Source organism: Amborella trichopoda, chromosome 5 (genome assembly GCF_054954075.1).
Source record: "Amborella trichopoda isolate Santa Cruz 75 chromosome 5, AtrichopodaSantaCruz75HAP2 v2.0, whole genome shotgun sequence".
Taxonomy (NCBI): Eukaryota; Viridiplantae; Streptophyta; class Magnoliopsida; order Amborellales; family Amborellaceae; genus Amborella; species Amborella trichopoda.
In genome coordinates, this window is record NC_142340.1 from 373334 (window position 1) to 394711 (window position 21378).

Here is a 21378-nt window from a genome sequence, read left to right on the forward strand (position 1 = left end):
TCACATGAACAATTTTATATTTTAATTATTTAAAAAATACCTAAAACACATGCGACACTTAAAAGAGTTGCAAACAAGTAAAATAATAATAAATCATATGCGATAAATTTGGGTGAGTCTTGACCATTTATGTTTGGTTATTTGGAAGGTAGGCTCTAAACAACCAAATTAGAGCCCACCTCAAAAATTTCGCTAGGTGCTGTTTATTTTTTTGAAAGATATTTTCTGAAAAGTTGAATATTTTTAATTTTTTTGAAAAGTTGAATGTTTTGTTCTGGAATGCTTAATTAAGTTTGAGTTACTGTGTTTGATAACCTGTTGAAATGTTAAAAAGGTTATGGGTATTGTGTTTGATAATATATACATATCTATGGGTTACGTTAGGGTACTCACACTATAGAGTAATTTATCATTTGTGAGCACCCTATCACCGTTGGGTCTATATGAAGCTGTAAGCTAGTGGGCCTACACCAATATATATATATATATATATATATATATATATATATAAATTGGGATTAGCCCACTAGCTCATATGAATATACGAGCCCAACGTTTGAGATTGAATCTGGGCCGATCTAACGATCATGTACGCTCGTTAGTGTTCGAATTTTAGTTTTTTTTTTTACAAATTCAAATCACATGAAATTTCAGGCGTGTGTTCATAAAAAATAGGTGAATCTTCGAAAAATATCAAAAAAATGTTTTATATGAAAAAATTGATCAAAATACCCCCAAAATGTTTCGAGAGGTATTTTGGTCATTTTGTTTTTCACGGATAATTTTTTTTTATATTTTTATTAGGTGTGCATTGATGAGAAGAACACATACTTAAAATTTCAAGTGATTTGGATCTATATAAAAAAAAAATTAAGCATTATTAGACATCCGTGATCGTCAGATCGGCCCAAATTCAATTTGATCCGTTAGACTCATATGTGTTAGTGGACTAATCCCAGATTTTTCCATATATATATTCACTAAAAGATGTTGTTTTGATGCCCATATATTCTCAAATTGATCTTCTCAACATCAAGATGTATGTAATGAGAAAAAACAAGATATATGGACATAAGAAAAAAATGAATTTCAAATTTAACAAATAGTATATTTTGTAATACATTTATAAACAATGGATTTTTTAGATTTTCAAGTTTTCATAGACCCGCTCGATCTACGAGCTTTAAAAAAAAATTAAAATACTGAAATCACATTGGCGCTTTTGCTTTGATTACAAACCGCACCTCAAGGGTCAGACCTTGAGGTGTTAGGGGGGGTTTCGTCCTTATGCTTTTTATAAGGGGCATTTAAGAAATTCGAAATATTCAGGGTTTATCAGTTTTAGGTTTTGTAGGGGTTTTCAGGATTTCCTGTGTCTGTGTCTGTGTCTGTGCTGAGTGTTTCCAAGGCAGGAGAATGGCTACACGTTTTGGTTACGCTGCTTCGAGGTCGCTAATGGCTGCCGCAAGATCTTCTATCCGCTCCGCAGCCCCTCGCGCGCCTCGTCTTCGCTCCCCTCCAATCACCACATTACCCAACTTCCACCGCCGTCGCCTCCCCTTAACTTCCAGGTCAACATTCATCCCTCTATTTCCTTCTATCGTATCCCCTTTTATAATTTTATTTTCCATGTAGTATTTCTCTATGTGGTTTTTATTTTCTACTAGGATCTCTTTCCAATCAAGGTGCTTTAATTTTCATCTATCTTCTTTCCTTATTGTTTCCCTTTTCTGTCTAGCACCTCTCATTACCTGCATCATTCCCTCTCTTTTTTTGTGAATTTTTTACCACCTAGCATCTCCCTTTCTTTGCATTTTTCTGTCTCTACATGTCTCTTTCTCTACAAGTATGGTTAGTTGAATTGGAATAATTTAATCAGGTGGATGGGGGAATTGGGCTGCCTACAGTCAATGGTGCCGCTCCACGATGTGATTGCTTCTGCTCGACTGACCTCTCATCTCTCTGTCAACACCCGCGGCTGCTGTGAGCTGTCTCAGGGTATCCTTCTCCCTCGCACTTGTCCTGATCGCTAGTATTTTCTTTGTGAGTTTCTGTTTTTTTTTGTCCGTTTTTCTTCTTCATTTCCTACAGTACAACTTTGTTTTTCCTCTCTTTCTCTCAGTCAGGATTAGCCTGAGTCAGCTTTTCCTCTCTTTCTCTCAGTCAGGATTAGCCTGAGTCAGCTCGGTGAGTTTGTCGTTGGTCCGCCATAAACTACATCGAAAAGTTCTTGAAAAATGCCAAAAATATGGAAAAATGTGAAATTGGCAGGAAATAACTGAAAGAATAATTGTCTGTATATTGAAGGAATTGTATACGTAGAACTTATATTGAGGGTTTTAGTTGCCAGGGTGCCAAGCATACATTCACTGGTCCTAATTTGAATTGCATAGTGATAATGGTTTTCATGGGGCACTCAAAATTACAGTGATAATACAAAAGAACTCAATCTGCAACCCATATGATTAACTGGCAGAGAGGCTCATAGTCATCCTGATCATGTTCATCCCGATTATCTTGTTCATCCGTATTATCTCCATAATGGTTCAGGAATGACTTTGATGGTTGGGTATAGTGTTCGCAAAATTGAACTGGAATGGTTAACCGGACATGGGCCAGGAAGCGGTTTAACCGGCCTAACCGGTAAACCGACCAATTAAACCGTTCTAACCAGGCAAGTCTCGGGTGGTCAAAAACGTGTTGAAAAAAATAAAAAAAAGACATAAAAAAAAATCTACTAAAATATGAAAAGCATATAAAGAATGATTAAAACCAAACACATTTAAATGAAGTTGAAAATTAATTAAAAAAATGAATTTTAACGAATCGACTTGTGCCTAGGGGTATTTTTAAAATTTTCTAAAAAATATGAAAAACTATAAAAGTGACTATTAATGACCAAAACAATTTTTAATCTTTACCATAATGCAAAGAATATTAATAAAATGCATTACGAACCATTCCTTATTTTTGAGAATTTATATACATTTTTTTTTTTTTTAAAAAAAAATACCGGCGGCTCACCAAAACCACTCAAAACCGGAACCAGCACTGGCCGGTTCCGATCTAACCATGTGGTTAGCAGTTAGATTGCCCAGTTTTTTCAATAGTGGTTGGGTAGCTCGGTTAGTCCTTCTTATCCCAAAGTTCCAAAGGCTAGTATATCCCTCATGCTTGTTCTCACCTTTTTGCTTATGCTCGCTCTTAGGTGGCCTCATCATCTTCACTATTTTCTCCTCCATCTTGTCTTTGCTCCTTAACTTGTACCTCTTCAATTCCACCTTCCTCTCATTCCTTTTCGATGGGTCTCCAACTTCTTCAACTACCCATAGAGACGTTTCTCCTTCATATTTGCCAACCACTCCTTAGCTGGATCTCTACAAAGATGTCATCCAAACTATGTCGCTTGTATTCTTCACACTAGGCTTCATACCATGTTAGACATAGATGGATATCGGTATGGCATGGACACGGCTAGATTCTCCATTCCACATAATCATGAAGAGCGTATTCTTTAGACACATCTCTGGCACATTTGGATACTTCTCAGTATATGGTACATTCTTCTCCCAAAAGAATCCTTTAATATAATATAATAGTTTGAAATTTTATTTATTTTAATATTAATATATTTTATTAGACTTAAACATGGAGAACATGTATGCATTTCAAACCTCTAGTTTGAAAAATCTATAATCTCCTATCCATACTATAGTCAGATGGTTATGGTATGCATTTCAAATCTCTGCTTCATAAACCCTATTATATCCTGCCTATACCACAGGAAAATATTTGTGCGTTTCTCATTATAACTTTGCTAGATTCTTGGATTTTGGGCAGTTCTTCTATGAATATTATGTGCCTTAGATATTCTCCAAAAAAAATAAATTAATAGTAATGTGCATTAGATTCTTGCATCTTTTGTGCAGCAGTACATCCAATTTGCATTCACTAACATTTTGATTTCTTAATCAGTCATGCTTGTCATATTGCTGCATGCACATATATACATGTGTGTGTGTGTGTGTGTGTTGTTGAATCCTTTTTTTTTTTTCAAGGCTTGAAGAATTTGATACTTTGTATTGGTGTCACACACTAATAGCCATACTCATGTACATGCAACATAGAATCCAAGTTGATTGGATTGTAGTCCTTAATTTCCCTCATAATGAGAAGGACTAGAAGACTCGACCTCGTACTCGTACTCGTGCACCCTAAAATTGAGTTCAATGGTTGGCTACAATGTTTTAAAAAGCTCGAGGTGGTCTTGACACCTAGGTGACTAGGGGGCGCTGGCTGCCTAGGAGTGATGTGGTCGCCTAGGCTGGCACCTTCGTTTTAAGGTGCTCCAAACACACACACATGTAAGTGTATAAGCAATAAACTCATAGTTTCATGAGAAATCCATTCCTTTGGGTAACTGAATGAGGAAGCATGTTTCTTCTGCTGCAACCTTGGAAGCAAGCTACCTTCTTTGCCAAACTCAAATTGCTGCTTCTAATTCTCCTCAGCCTATGTTTTAAGATTCCTGGGCCATGTCCGAAGATCAAGGTCAGCCGAATACTTCGAATGTTTGAATTGTATATTCTATATAAAGTGTATGTATAATCAATTGAACGTTAGAAATATGAAAAGGAAAGTTCTAGAGTTTGAAAGCAATTAGGTAAATGTCAGATCAAATTTTACCCATGTAAGATGTAACAAAACAAAGTGTCAATGTAATAGCATTTCCAAATCTCAGTGCCATATGCTTGAATCCACAACGGTTGGTTCCATGTATAAACTCAAGAGTACTATGACATAAGTACAAATCCACAATATAAAGAAAGGGACACAAAAGAAGCATCAAACAAAGTAGAAAATGAAATCCTTTATGTTTAATCCTCATCTTTTTCAATTGCTTTGACTAGTACCCCAATCCAAACGTTATCATAAGATTCATCACCCTTCTCTATGTACTCGCCCTCCTCCCTGTCTCTCTTGAATTGGTTGCCTCTTGCTCCTCTATCTCCCTCCTCTGTGTACTGGGCTTAGCGGTCGATCTAGTGGTCTTCGTAAGGTCGGTAGGGTCTCCCTTCAACTCTATCCCAAGTCAAAGCCTTTAAAGGGATGTCCTCTTCTGCTTCAGGATCAGTCAACAGTTCCCTGCCATCATTTATGTCATTTATAGCGGTGGGATTCTACTTGTCACACTCATTGAAGCGCATTAAGCTCTGATTATACTGGGAGATGACTAAATCATTAAGTTTATTGTTCAAGCCTATTCCTTTCCTTTCCTTTAGATGCACCTATTGGAATGTGAAAAATGAATGAGCTAGAATTTAGAGAGTTAAAGCTCTACATTTAACTTATAATTGAAGCATGAAGTTGTCAGTTATAATCATGAATTATAACTCATTATCTTAAAAATTGAGAAAAAGTCAAGTATCGAAGCCATTTTTCTACTTAGGCAGCTGATTGAGAAGTTTAGATCGTAGGAAAAAGACCTCCACATAGTCTTTATTGATTTAGAGAAAGCATACGATAGTGTACCTAGATATTTAATTTGGTGGGTGTTGGAAAAAAAAGGAGCCACTAGAGGCTATATTGACATAGTGAGATATATGTTTGAGGGAGCGCTAACTAGCGCGGTAGACAATCGCGGAGAGAACAATGAGTTCTTAGTGACAATGGGCATGCATGAGGGGTCAACACTGAGCCCAATAGTTAGCGCTGAGCACTAATTATTGTTTTGCTTATGGACGAGTTATTGAGGAACCTACAAGATGCGATACTGTGGGGTATGTTGTTTGTGGATGACATAGTTTTGATCAATGAGATTAGAGGCGGTATCAACCCAAAGTTAGAACTTTGGAGGGATGCTCTAGAATCTAAAGGTTTTAAAATTAGTTGACTAAGATAAAATATATGGAATGCAAGTTTAGTAATAATAGGAGTGGAAACGAGGAAGTAGTTAAGATTAATGGTTAAGAAGTACCTAAAAGAGATTGTTTTTGATATCTAAGGTCCATAATCCATGAGAATGGAGAGGTTGAAGAAGATATTGCTCATAGAATTAGGGTTGGGTGGGCAAAGTGGAGATGTGCATCTGGAGTTTTATGTGATTGGCTCACACCATTAAGACTAAAGGGGAAGTTTTATAGGACGGTTGTAAGACCAGCCATGCTTTGTGGGATGAATTTTTGGGTTGTCAAGAAACAACATATTATAAAATGAGTGTAGTTGAGATGAGGATGTTGAAATGATAAGTAGTAAGACAAGAAACGATAGAATTCAAGATGAATACATATGAGGGAACTTAGGTGTGGCTTCAATAGGTGATAAGATGAGAGAAAGTAAACTTAGGTTGGCTGACCATGTGTAGCGTAGACCTAATACAGGACCAGTTAGGAAGTGCAATTTGGTTCAAGGCGAGGGCTCTAAAAAGGCAAGGGGAAGGCCCAAACTGACATGAATAAAAGTAGTGAGAAAAGATATGCTGACTTTTTCTCTTACTGAGGATATAGCCCTTGATAGAAGAGAATGGAGGAATGAGATTCATGTTGCCGATCCCAAATAATTGGGATAAAGCTTGGATGATGATGATGATGATATTGACTATTAGTAGTATGAAATGTTATAATCTTTGCAAATACTTCCTTAAGTGAATTGCTCGCAAACAAATGAGCTACATGTCAAGTTCACTATGCGGATGGGCACTAGTCGCATGTGGTCTCCACCCTTCGCTTGCTTTGTTTAAATTTTAAAGTTTTGCAAGTTTGTAATTAATAAAAATCAAACAGTATGCAAAATTCTGGAGGAGCCCGCTGTCCACCTCTTACCAGTGCTGTGACTAGATGTGGGTTATGCCCTAATCAGTTGTCCAAATTTTTGGAGTGTATTTCTCGCCCCCATTCCCTTTCTTGTGGTTATTCCTTTGGTGTTCCTATGCTTTGGCGATGATATGTGCCATCCTGCTCAAACAGAGCGACAAGCTATCTGAAAGTCAAAATCCAGTGTTGAAAGGGTGGAGGATTGCACCTTATCTTCGATGATTTCTTTGGCTAGAATCCTTCCTTAGTTTCAGTCTTTAACTTCGTTGGACTTCTTGTGCAGTTGGCTGGCTATCCTATTCAGCAGATCAAAATGACCGTTCCTTGATCCCTCCTAGGGCTTCCATCAGAGCCAGAGGTGATGAAGCGTAATCGTAACTGCTGTTCCTTTGGATACACCAGACCAGCGGGCATTGGGAGTCTTTTGAGAAATAGCAAGACTCATATTATTTTGTCATTTTCTGGCCCGATTGGTATTGCCAACTCCATGTTGGTTGAGGCACAAGCGTTACTAGAGGGGCTTTTCTGTTTGTTTTGATGGAGATTCACAAAGCATAATCTTGTGGGTAAGTAGAGTTTCCCAATCCACTTGAAGAACAGATCCTATTTTTGACCTAGTTTTCAAGTTCATGAGGACACAAGTGGTAGTCAAGTATTCCTGGAAGGAGACATATGTTGAGCTTATGCTTATCAAAAAAAGCGGCTAAGTTTGGCTATAACTCACCCTCTGTATGACTTCATAGTCCAATTTTGCCTCTTTTGGTGCACAAACAAGAGTCTTTTTGGTCGTGTTCTCAAATACAATTCCATGTGATATGTACATTTAAATTAACTAATTTAACAGAATGTGGTCAATTTCTTATAAAGAATGCGTAAATAACCAAATTTTTGGCGGGTTTCTTTTTTCCTTGAATAGGACCAGTTGTCTAGGTGGTTGATTGGTTCCAAAATCATTCAATGAATCACAATCATGCTGCTGACTTTTATCCAAGTTGGTTTGAGACTGCTAGCTTCCATCTGAGAACAACTAATGTTGGACTTGGATGGTCCACCCCCTGTGGATTGGTAGACCTTATTGACATTTTATAAATTTTTCTGTGTGGAAGCAAATAAGATAAATCTTTTTCGATAAAGTTGGTTGGTTAAAATCCTATCTAATCGTAAGAAAATAAATCCATGTGGCTAATTGGATTGACTTATAACTTGGGTAGTTTAAGCATGTCGGGAGGGAATCAAGGTAGCAGAGGCCTCTATAAAAGGGATTACTGAGAGAGAGGAACAAGGTTTTTCTTTTTTTTCAAGAAAAAGGGCATGTTTCTCGTTCTCTCTTCTTTTAGTTTTATCCTCTCTCGAAAGTGCCACCACGTCCCCTCTCCTCCCTTGTTCCAGAAACCCTAAGCAATGGAATATTCTCTTGGGAAGCGACAATGGATTTGTGTTGTGAAAGATAACCTCCTGGTTCTAGTAATCGAAGAGGGAGATCTAAGGAGGCAAGATTGAATTCTTGAACGGGAAGGAATCGACATGAAATGGGAGATCAACATTGAATCCTCGTATTTATATTTTTATTGTTGTTTCCCCTCTATTGGGACACCCCACTGTGTTTAACAATTATGGATAGTGGCTATACAAGCTACCCAGATTATATAAATATTAGTTAATAAAAACAGAAGCAGAACAATTGAGCAATACCAGCCATACTAAAACTCAAATGTTGGAATTTTTTTCCCCGCCTTCTTGAATGTTAACATGGAACTGCTTGGAAATGGAAATCTAGATGTATTGTGCACCTGCTCTGACCACCTGTGTGTAGGCCCCATTCCCAACCCAAATATTCGATTTTGATTGCTAAACCCACTAGTCATGTTTCATTGCTAAAACTTGGCATGTCTTCTACAATTAACTTCCATGCTGTTATATTTAATATTAGTACACGAGGAACAGTTCAGACTTCACATGAAGGCATGCGTTCATTTTGTTTTTTTTTTTTTCATTTTTCAGTTGTGTATGGGTGCATATAAATGTTAAGGAACTTAGGATTCTGTTTGTGACATTAATATTTGTGCAGGTACTTGAATCGTGGTGGGATTGACAAGACAGTCACTGAGACAGTCGTCTTGCCATTGTCATGGGTAATTCATCTAAGGGCGCTTTAATTCCTTAGTGTGAGCTCTTCCAGAATCATGAGAATGTGGACAAATTTTGCTCAGTTTTTGCTTTGAGTTTGCTTTGACTTTTCCTTGTATCTCGAAAGGTTGATTCAGTTGATTTACCAGAAATCATACTTCTTTATTTTTTATGCAATAACTGATCTTGAACATAGTGTACCGCCCCTAATTGAACATGATGATGCAAATCATGCTTGTCTTTATACGAAACAAAGAACAAACTCGCTTAACATGTGAATAGTGTATTTTAATGGTATGAAGCTGTCTCAAGCTATTATTTTGGATTGATGAGGCACAAAACGACGTCAACACAAAGTTTGACCTTTGGAGGGATGCTCTAGAATCCAAAGGTTTTAAAATCAATCAGATTAAGACAGTATATGGAGTGCAAGTTTAGTAGTAAGGAAGTACAAAAAGACCGCACTTTCGATATCTTGGGTCGATAATCTTTGAAAATGGAGAGATCAAGGGAGATGTTGCACACAGAATTATAGCTGGGTAGGCAAAGTAGAAATGTGCAGCTGGAAGTTTATGTGATTGCCGCATACCAAAGAGGCTGAAGAGCAAGTTCTATAGGACAACGGTGAGACCAGCTTTGCTCTATGGGGCGAAATGTTGGGTGGACAAAAAACAATATGCTCATAAAATGAGTGTAGCGGAGATGAGGACGTTGAGATGGATGAGTGACAAGACAAGAAGGGATAGAATTCGAAATGAATATATTCGAGAAATTTAGGCATGCCACCAATATGTGATAAAATGAGAGAGAGTAGACTTAGGTGGGCTGGCCATGTGTGGCTCCAACTGAGTACAACACCAAGTACAACACCTGTTAGGAGGTGCGAGTTAGTTCAAATGGAAGGATGAAAAGGGCAAGGGGTAGAGGCCCAAAAGGACGTGGTTGGAAGTAGTTCGAAAAGATATGAGGACTTATGGCCTCATTGAGGATATGACTTTTAATAGAGCAGAATAGAGAACCAGGATTCATGTAGTTGACCCCAATTAATTGGAAAAAAGCAAAAATGATGATGATGATGATGATGATGATGATGATATGAATTGCCAGAAGACCTCAAGTGCTACCTGAGCAAAGATTATGGTGCACTTAGGTATTTTATGGTGTTGAAGTGGTAAAGTCTAGGAAGGGATAGTTTTCTCTAAGGAATTAATATGTGCTGGATCTATAAACTAATAGATTCCTCTATGGGAGCCAATCATCGACTCGATGCAAAAATGGGAGAGTTGTTAAAGGACCTTAGCCAATATCAAAGGTTAGTGGGCAAGCGATAGGGATCGCTCCTAGCCATTAAAGGATCAACAATATGCCGAAAGATGATTCATTTGAATCGTATTTGGAGCATACTCTTTCTCTAATGCTTTTGTATATTGCAATAAAGCAGCTTATTATGCTTTGGGAAGTTGTTTAGTTTGAAATTGTAAATAAAGCTGGCTTTGATCAATAAAAAATATCCCCCTTGTATTTGTTACCCTTCATTCCGAGGTGCTCTTTTTTTATTGATTTTGTATAGCTATTCTTTGTGTGCCCATTTTGAACTTTATTTTGATGATGTTCGATTTTTTTTTTGATAAAACTTCTAATTTCTTAAACATATTTATTTTTAATTAAAAAGTTGTGGTATGAGCTCTCAACATAGCGATCTTCCTGTATTTGTTGATCTGTTGCCCACTCTCGGCTTTCATCCATGTCCCAACCATCACCAACCGCCCAATATTAGCTGATATTGGGGTTAAATTTTAGTTATCAAGACTCCTTATTGTGTTTACTAAGCACCCGTCTTGATATCAGGCACTGTGCTTCTTATGCTCACAAGTTCAGTTCTACAACTTATGCTTGCTTTTTCTGAAAGGAGTGCAGCTTCAAGCATTTTTATTATCTTGTGGGGTAGATGATGAAATCAAAATTCAATAATATCCTCGGTTCTCATGATTTATTGTATGGCATTGTTGTATCCATTTGGTGGAAGATATTTCGTACCTTATCAAAGGTTTCTAAAACCCTGACCCCTGCCTGCAGTTCAATATCAGAGGCTAAAAACCTAAAACCCTTCTCTCCTCATGGTTTTTGTGGTTTTTTTTTTCATCTGGCATCTCTCTTTGCCTGCATCTTTCCCTTTCTCTGATTTTTGTATTTGGTTGAGCATCTCTCTTTGCATTGTTCTCTCTCTTGAAGGTTGGTTGAATTGGAATAGTGTAATGAGGTGGGGTGGGGAATCAGGCTGCCTACAGTCAATGATGCTGCTGCATGATATGGTATGACCACTGCTGCTCGGTTGAGCTCTCATCTCTTTGTCAACAGGCGTGGCTGCTGTGAGCTCTCTTAGGCATACCCTTCTCCCTTGCATTTGTCACTATTGCTGGTACCAAATGCTCATTTTTTTTGCCTATGAGATTGAACCTCATGCAGGAGTCAAGGTTTTAAAAACCTTGCATAAGGCACGAAATGCCAATATTTTTTGCCAAGTGGACACGACATCCCTGCATATGAATTGTGAGATTTGATGATGCTTTCGAATATTGATTTCGTCATCTACCCCACAAATACTAATATACATGCTTTGAGATTACATTTTCCCCGTTAGGTTTGAGGAGAAGGTACCAAATATGCTTAATGCAGCACTTCTTTTGAGAGAAGGAATGCATAAGCTACAAAACTAAACTTGTGCGTGTACAAAGGGTACTAGTGTTTGGAAATTGCCTCAGCCATGTACTTGGCCCTTGGCCGAGGAGCACCTCGGCCGAGTTATATGCACCCAAAAAATGAAAAGAAAAAAGGTCAAAAAATTTGTTAGAAATATTTAAATTTTAGAAAAAGTTTAAAGGGTTAACAGAAATCACTAGAAGACTAAAGAAGATGAAAAAATCTATAAAGGGTGCGGTTTCTATAAGGTTGCGACCTCAAACAATCCAATTAAGGTGCACCTTAAAATTTTATCATAACATGTAATTTTGTTGTAAAATATTCTTAGTATTATCTTAAAATCTATTTTCATACCTAATTAGAAAATTTTAAATATAAAAAATGGTGAAAATCAAGTAGATCTATAAATACATGAAAATCTTGAAAATAGACGGTCTAGATAATGTGTTGCAAGATGCATTATTTTCAGGATTCAAAAACTCTTTTTTTTCATATTCATATATCTCATTGTTGAGATGATTAATTAGAGAGCTTTTTCAACATTAAAACAACATTTCCGATAGATTTTTGAGGTGCCTTTGTGATTCTACATTTTAAGGTTGCAACCTTATATGAACGTTTCCCATCTATAAAAGATGGGTCATTAAAAAATTAGATCTGCACCTTGAAAATAATATTAGAAAACATATGAAAGTTTCCAAATGATCTTAGAAACTAGCAAAAAAAACTTCTAAAAAAAATATTGGTAACCAATATACTGGTGTTTTCTAATTCTTTTATATTTTTGTTTCCTTTTTTTATATACATATATTTTTGGGAGTTATTTGAGCCTTGGAAGTTGGCACCCAACTCACCCCTAACTATCCTCGCCACTAGGTGAGGCCAAGTTACTTGGCTGAGTCCTGTAATGCTGAAGCGCAGTGTCTGGTATCAAGATGGATGCTTAGTGGGGAGGCCGGGAACATCAAATTATGGAGGCGACATAGCAGTGCCTGAATAATAGTAGTTGGAACAAGTCAAACATGCTGCTAGTAGGCAAGCTGCATTTCTTGTCCCTCATGGTTGGAATCTCTTGGAAATCTCAAAGACCATAAAATTCTACAAATGTTTCTGTTTTCCTTTCTTAAAAGTTAGAAAGAAACAATTCTACAAATGTGAAACTATTGAATGATTCCTCTAATTCATTAAAACTCATGAAGGAGAAGGGGAAGCCATCATTTCAATGTAAAATTCTACATTGCCAAACAGAATGCGAATAGGGAAGGTAAGTAATCATCATGTGACTACCAATTTTAGATACTTTGGATCCAAGAAGTTTAAATGAAATTGGGTCCTTACGGTTTACGGTTAAACCCAAAAAGTATTAGCAAATAAAATATTTAGAAAGGAAAGTTTTAGCAAATAAAATCGGCAGTTTCTGACCCTTCAGCAGTGTTTGAAAGGAAATCAGTAGCAGATAAAATCTTTAGAAAGGTCGTTCTTTCTGATAACATGATTCAAATTTTGGAGGAAAGAGTATTGTTACTGACCCATCTAATGTTGCTCCTCGACTTCACCTTCTCCTCCTGCAGCTTTGGTGGTACTTGATGCCATTTCTTTTCATATTTGTAATAACATGTTCTGATTCTGAAGCAATAGAAAATATCCAGGAAATATCTGACTAAAACCCAACAATCAATTAAAAAAAATATATACGATGGTTATTATGTTTGGGCAAAAACTGAAGCACAAACATCGGCTGCATCTTTCCTTCGTACATGATTTCCTTACCATTGCAAACAACTATTTTCAATTTTAGGAAAAACCAAAAAAACAGCGAGAAGTTTCTCATGATGAAAAATAAAAGTAAAATATTTTTGTAGAATGAAATTTCCAGAATGCCCTTGTAAGGTCATTTTATTTTATTTTTTTAACAAAAAAATTGTTGGGATTAGAATTAGGGCATGCCTCTAAATTCCTATCAAGATGATTTATAAAATTAAATGAAAGAAACAATGTTGGGGTGACATTATGGTTGAAGCTAGCCCAACCATTCATTTGGATCAGTTTGGGTGAATCGGTCGTAGGCATAGTAGACCCACGTCCAAGTTGGGTTCAAACTTTTGGGCCTAATAGTTGCTTTTGGTCCAGAAGTATAGATTTAACTCATTTTGGGTCTGGCAGAAGTTCCAAGTCAAAACATAACCAGGTTGGGTTGGCACTGGGTAGGGTTCACGCACAACCCGAATTGCTAGATTCCCTTAAATAACATATCTATCTATTGTTATTTTTATATTTTAAACCCAACCCGACCCACTGGTGAGGGAGGTCCATATCCAATCGACCTGGACATGATAGGGTCCGGGTCAACCTGTGGATCTTGTTGGTTAAGTCCAGGTAGAGCCCAACCCGGCTATTGACAAATGACCGTGGCACATGTTTGGAGTAGGAAATACACAAAGTTACCTTCGGAAGTTTGTTTTTTTTTTAATCTTTGGCGTCTGGATGTATTTTATACTTCCAGTTGGGGGTGGTCCGGGGCGGATCCAGACCTGGATCCATTGGACCTGACCCAAAAATAAATAAAAAATATATTTAAATATATCTAAATATTATGTTTAATGTTTGTATAGAGCCGAGGTTCTAAACAATCAAAGTAGAGCACACCTTCATGTACATGCATCTTGATGTCGAGATGATGAATTTGAAGATATTTGGGTATCAAAACTACTTCTAGTGAAATTTTTTATGTGCGCTCTATATTACTTGAAAAATATTTGGGTCAGGGTCGGGTCCACATGGACTTGGATTCGAATAGTGTTCGGGTTTTGGCCCCATACCCGGACCAGAGTGGGGTCCCGGGTCCATTGCCACCCTTACTTCCAGTTGGAAAGAGTTTGGGCGGGGAACGTGCTTTGGGTATTTCAAAATAGGGGGAATTGATAGATTTGCGCTTGACCATGTTATTGCCAGTGAAAGTTTGAACAGATTTAATTATTTGAAGGGAAGCTTTGTACGAATGGGAAATATCTATTCCAATTTTACTACTCACTTCCATGTTTTTCTTTTGGAGGGTATTAATTTTTTGCTAAAAATATCATTGCACCCCTCGTCCGCTCCCTTCTCTCCTCTCAACTTTTTACGATAAAATTGTCACAATTTCAGCTATACTAATTAAGGAAGGTTCTGCTTCCCTCAAGGTACATGTCGCCTAAATTATTTGTACACACCCCTTTCAAAATTCAAATCTGATCTGAGCGTAAACGCCAAGAAAAAAATCCAACAAAAAGTAAAAAATCCGACCTGAGACAAATAATTTTAAAAGTTGTCTAACTACATTGCAGGGAGAGGAGGGAAAAGATCCATGGGAGGGGTGGAATTGGTTTGGCAATTTTGTGCTTAGAAGTTTAGAGAAGATTGGAAGGCATGCTGAAATGAAAAACATGGGGAGGGGCTATTGTGAAATTAGATTTTTGCATCTTTAATAATTCAATGAATCATCCACGTATATAATTTTTAGATTTTTGCATATTTGATAATTCAATGAATCATACAGATTTTTGCATATTTGATAATTCAATGAATCATACGTGCATATAATTTTTGGATTTGAGCTAACAATAATGTCACAAAATACAGTTGTTGATTCACCACCATCCATCCCGTAAAAATCAAACATTGGTGGTCCCCAAAAGTATATATATTCCATAAAAATATTGTCACCATCATCCATCCCGTAAAAATCAAACGTTGGTGGTCCCCAAAAGTATATATATTCCACCAAAAGATTGTCCACAAAGAGATTATTTATCTTTGGAAAAAGTTTATATAAGGTGCCAACTTTATACTGTACAAGTAAAGAAGGTTGTTCCTATGCTGGAAAACCTTTAAATCGATCATCTCGACCTCGAGATTCATAAAAATGATAAAAAGTGAATTTCTAATCCTAAAAATAGTTCATCTTCTAATACATTATCTGGACCGTCCATTTTTTGGATTTTCAACCATTTGTAGATCTGTTTGATGGTCTCCATTTCTGAAACTTTAAATTCCATGATTGGGGGTAACAATAGATTTTTGTATCATTGCATTTGTGGCACCAAGACTGCATTTTCAGCATTATTTTGAGGGGTGATTGACATTTTATACAAATCTCGAGGTCACAATCATTTTTATTAATTAGAGCTCGAAGTGAGCTCGATTTTTGTTACCAAAATAGATTTTGCAAGCTAGCACATGTATTAGACCTGACAATGGCCCGAGCCGGCCCGGCTTAGCACACATATTAAACATGACAATGGCCCGTGCCGCCAGGCTCAGCTAAGCCTGGCCAAGAGATCACAATATGTGCCACTTAGGGCTGCCCAGGCCAAACAGATCCCGGCTTTGCCTAGGGTCCCTGTCTCTCTCTTCATGCCCTCTCTCTCTCTCTCCAAGCCACAAAAGGAGAATTCACCTCTCTCTCTCTCACACACACATACGCAGCTATGCAAAGAGGAATGTCAGAAAACAGGAGCGTTGGGATTTAAAAAACGATCCTCTCTCTCTCTCTCTCTCTAACCACATTAAAAGTATGGAAAGTGTTGCAGACGGCAGTATCTCCAGTTACCCTTTATGCATAACATCCCTGTCATATCACTGTTGCCATTGCAAAGAGCAAGAAAGAGATATCACTGTTGCCATTGCAAAGAGCAAGAAAGATAGCTTTTTTCTGTCTTTATGTGAGAGAGAAATCAACTGCTTGGACAAAGGCCTATTTATGATGAGCGCATAATTAACTAAGCTAGCTATTCTATAGAGAGAGATAACTAACTAAGCTTGGAGGTATCTCTAGAGAGAGAGAGAAATGGAGAAAAGGCCCGTTAATCATGCATGACAACATATTATAACTAAGAAGCAACTATGTAGAGGGAGAGAGAGAAAAAGCGTGGTATCTACCTAGGTCTTATCTTTCTCTGCAAAGAATTGTTTGGGAATTGTCGCCTATTCTTGTGGATGCCAAATTCAAATGTAAACAAATTCCGTCATTAATTCTTAGGGGAAAAGCATTTTCCTTTCATATTCTGTGAAAAAGGGGAGCAGACCTCGTGAGAACTCAACAGAAAGAAAATGGACTTTTCAATGTGCCCTTCTCTCTCTCTCACTTCCAATGCACATCATCTTTGCTGACTTCAAAACCAATTTCCCCACTTTCAAATCTCTCTCTCTCTCTTTCAAACCATTTTTAAATCTCTCTCTCTCTCTCTCTCTAACCATTTTCCACTTTTTAAATCTCTCCCATCTCTCTCTCTCTCTCTCTCTCTCTTCCGACGCAGTCGGCTACTGTTTACTATTGTTAAATCTCTGCCCCCACCTTTCTCTCTCTAAGCTTTTGACATATCGTTAAACGATAATGAAAGCGAGTACATGTTCACGACTAATTGTATCGTGAGGTATGTGCATGACACCATTGTTTCATGAAATAAAGTCCAAAAACAAAGCATCTCTTTCCCTACTTTTCAAGGAAGATGATGAACGGGAACCCCTCTCTCTCTCTCTCTCTCCTTAAGGAAGAAGATGCAGGATAATCCCACCATTTCTTCTTAGTCTTACAAACATGAACTCAAAATAATAACTTGTGAGGAAAACTAAGTATACAGAGAACTCATATCTGATCTGATACAATAAGAACCCAAACTTTAATTGAAAGAAAAGCACTTTGATATAAACCTTGAGAGAGAGAGAGAGAAAGAGAGAAGAAAGGAATCATGGGGTGCAAAAAGAAGTGTCACAGAATAGAGCCTGACAAATCTCTGTGAAAACCTGGATAATGACATGATGGTGGTGAGAGGAGTTTAGAGAGAGAAAGCAATGCAATAGGTGCTTTAAATCTTCAGCTCCAAATATCTGTTTGTGCAATATCATCTCTAGCATCGACGCCCTAAAATCACTGTAAGGATCCTTCGACCTCTTCACCACTGCTACACTCTCTCTCACCTTCTTCTCAACTCTCACCTCCTCAACCACCATACTCTTTGACGCCTTCTCTCTCTTCTTCCTTTGCTTTCTCTCTCCTCTCCTCCTCCTTTGCTTCCCACTCATCAACTCTAATTCAGAGGAATGAGACGAATAACTCTTGGACCAAAACAACCTCTCCACTTCCTCCTCTCTCTCTCTTCTTTCTCTCTCTACCTCCTCTTCGCTGCTGAACCACCCTGTAGCTGAAGAGGAAGTGCTCCTCCTATAATTGTTGCTACAAAAGTGATCATATCTCTGCAACTCCTTGTTTCTATGATACTGGGTTTTGGTTTCGTAATAAGAGGTTCGAGGAGAGATGGGGGTTACAGGGGGGCATTCTCTTCCTTCTCTTTCAGAAGAAGGAGAAGGTCTAAAGAACACTGGGTTCGAAGCCATGGTGGTTCTGGTTCTGGTTCTGGGCCTCGTGTTAATAAGATTGTTCTTGTTTTTGAAAAAGAGACGAGAAGGGTAAAAGACCGGGCTCTGAACCATGTCCAAAGGGTCTTTCTTGCTCTTGCTTGATGATGAAGATGACGAAGAAGACCTGCATGACTGAAATGGCGCCTGCAACATGCGAGAGATTCTCTGCTTCAGACGACTTTCCATCTCTCTCTATATCTATATCTATATCTAGCTCTATCTCTATGTCTCTCTCTCTCTCTCTCTCTGGCTGCTTGTATTGTGAATTTGAAAAGTGGAGTGGGTTTTATATGGCTTTGGACATTCTAAGTTATTTATTCTACCTTATTATCAAAGCATAATACAAACATTCGATGTATAATCTCTAATGATTTAATCTCGTCTAGAGAGAGATTATATTATAATCTCATTTAGAGAGAGAGGGGTGCGGGGTTCTGAGATGATGAAGGAGTCCTGCAAGTAGGTGGACCTATCATTTTCCATGGAGTGGAAAAAAAGTATTTTCAGGCTCTGCGTCTCCATTAGATGGGCCCTAATGGAAAGTGATTTCATGACATCCTGCTCCTTCTATTCTCCCCTTCCTTTTGTGCAACAATATTAAAGAGAAACAAGTTTCCAATATTGAATGCTACGTACCAGTTTTCCATTTATGTTTGAGTTAATTACGTACGGACTCTTATGTAACTAGAGAAAATGCCCTGTGCTCTCTTTATATGAATATTACATTCAAGGCGATCATTTTTTATTTTATTTTTTTACAAAATTATTTTTCGATCAGAGGATGCCAGTCTCGGATCTTTTATTTTTATTTTAAAACTTACGTTACGGTCTAAGGATAAAATTCTCGAATTACTTTTTTCTTTTTCAAAATTTAAGTTGTGGTCCAAGGTTGAAATTCTCCGATCAATACTTAAATTTAGAAAAAAAAAAAAAACCGCAATTCAAGTTTTGAAAAAAAAAACGGTACGAAAATGCCATCCTCGGATCGTAATTTAAGTTTTGGAAAAAAAAAAAAACTTAAAAGTGGTCTAAAGATGGCATCCCTGAACCGCTTTTTTTATTCCAAAACTTGCAAGCAATCAAGGATGGTATCCTCGGAACACATTTTTTTTTCAAAACTTAAATTGCGGTCAAGAATTTCAACCTCGGACAGAAACATAAGTTTTGAAAAAAAAAAAAACAAAAACAAGAGCGGTCCGAAGATGAAATCATCGAACCCAGGAATAATTGTATAATAGAAAATCGTGTTAACCGACCTTGATTATAATTTTCAAGTATAAAAAGAGTTATTTAAGATTCGTGAGTTTGTAAATAACTCTACATGTTTAAAAGAGAGAATTCCATCCCCATCTAATTAAAAGATAGGTAATTTTGCTAAGCAAGGAGATATTGCTTTCTTTCTCTCTTCCTGTGTTAAGGATGGAAAATTGTTGAGTGATTTATCTATGGACCCTAGAATACCAAATGTTTCGTTTACAAGTAGAAATTACAAAGAAAGTCGGTCCACTTGCTTTATTTTATTTTTTTCAAAATTATATTTTTATTTTTTAGGTTTTTCGTTAGTAGGAGAGTGCTCTGAGTTTTGGGATAGTGCCCTAATAACCAAAAAAAAAAAATTAAATTCAGTCCAAGTATGCCTTTAGACCTAAGGGTAATTTTGAAAACTTTAAAAACTAGGTTGACCGACCTTCTAGGTGATTTCTATCTATAAATAGAGTATTTCGTATTCTAGGATAAATTTTAGAGTCCGTAAAAAAATCACTAAAAAATGTTTAGCGACAATTGTCTCCCATTAAACTAAACTCATATATTAATGATACGTGTGGTTTCTATAAAGTTGCAACCTTAAACAATCCAATTAAGGCGTACCTCGAATTTTTATCATAATATGTAATTTTGACGTAGAAACTTCTTAGGATTATCTTAAAATCTATTTTCATCTCTAATTATAAAAATTTAAACTCTAAAATGGATAAATTCAAGTAGATCTAAAAAAAAAATGAAAATCTTGAAAATTGACGGTCTAGATAATGTGTTGCAAGATGCACTATTTTTGAGATTCAAAATTTGTTTTTATTTTTATTTTTTTTATATTCATACATCTCGATGATCAATTGGAGGGTTTTTCAACATTAAAAAACATTTTTCGATAGATTATTGAGGTGCATCTTTAATTCTAAATTTTAAGGTTGAAACTGCATATAAACTTTTTTCTTATCTAAAATTCTATTTTCATATCTAATTATAAAATTATAAACTCCAAAAAAGATTAAAATCAAGTAGATCTATAAACATATGAAAATCTTGAAAATGGACGGTCAAGATAATGTGTCGCAAGATGCACTATTTATGAGACTCAAAATCTTTATATATATATATATATATATTTTGATGTCGAATTGATCAATTATAGTTTTTCTCAACATTAAAAAAACTTTACTTAAGGATTTTTTACAACCTTATATAAACTTTTTTCATTAATGATACCTCACTCTCTAACAAATTAAGGAGTCAATCAAAAGAAGATAGAGATGATGGAATATGTTGAGATGTGTGTTCCGCTTCAAAAAGACATTCTTCCATACCATATACATGTTCTCTTTTCAATCGACCATTAATTTAGAGAGAAAGAGTGCGTGTAAGGACAAGATGTTCTTTGTCTACTACCCATTAGTTTGAAAATTCAAAATCACCCACTACGATTGACTCTTTAAATTATAAAGAAAACCAAAGAAAAGGGGGGCAAATTGAGCAGCATTTGGTTTTCTTTGAAAATTCATTTTTGCCCCATATTATGAATTTGATATTCCAAAACTTGACGTAGATCGAGCAGATTTGTGAACACTAAAAAATGAATCGTCTATATCGTAGGATACAGTGTTTTTATTAGCTTAAAATCCCCTTTTTATTTTCTCATCCACAATTATTGTGGTCAAGATAAAGAAATTTAAGGATGTTACAAGTATGGGATTTTTCCAAGTAAATTGAGTATATTTTTAATAGAAATGACAATTTGGCAACCCAAGTACATGAAATTGTGAGGTCCATCTTTTAGAATGATGAACACACTAGCTATTCCATTTAGTGAGAGAGAGAGACAGTGTGTTAACACTTTTAGAGAGAGAGAGAGTGTGTTAACAGTTTTAGGGAGAGAGAGAAACTGTGTGTGTTAACAGTTTTAGAGAGAGAGAGACTGTGTGTTAACAGTTTTAGAGAGAGAGGGGGGGGATCAATTTTTGTATGATGCATGAACCCTTCCCCCCCTCCCCGAGGTTCTTGAAATGCTCCTCTCACCAACTTGTGTCTCCTATACACTAATAATATTTTTACATTACATTATACA

General features: G+C 36.7%; 1 protein-coding gene and 1 long non-coding RNA gene across 3 annotated transcripts; both read left to right on the forward strand.

Moving 5' to 3' along the window:
- The first annotated feature begins 1224 nt into the window (after positions 1-1224).
- LOC18426570 (uncharacterized) lies at positions 1225-9132 on the forward strand. 2 transcript variants are annotated; one of them, XM_020662557.2, is made up of 3 exons: positions 1225-1571; positions 1880-2043; positions 8881-9132. In XM_020662557.2, the coding sequence occupies exons 1-2, from the start codon at positions 1417-1419 to the stop codon at positions 2031-2033; spliced, it is 309 nt and encodes a 102-aa protein (XP_020518216.1). In that variant the 5' UTR covers positions 1225-1416; the 3' UTR covers positions 2034-2043; positions 8881-9132. The 2 variants fall into 2 exon arrangements, with proteins under 2 accessions (XP_020518216.1, XP_006833282.2); XM_006833219.4 differs by having other exon boundaries at positions 1880-1998.
- Positions 9133-11170: 2038 nt separating this feature from the next.
- LOC148781884 (uncharacterized) lies at positions 11171-12938 on the forward strand. Its single transcript, XR_016055475.1, has 2 exons — positions 11171-11251; positions 12516-12938. It is a non-coding gene; the product is annotated as an uncharacterized LOC148781884 (long non-coding RNA).
- The last annotated feature ends 8440 nt before the right edge of the window (positions 12939-21378 follow it).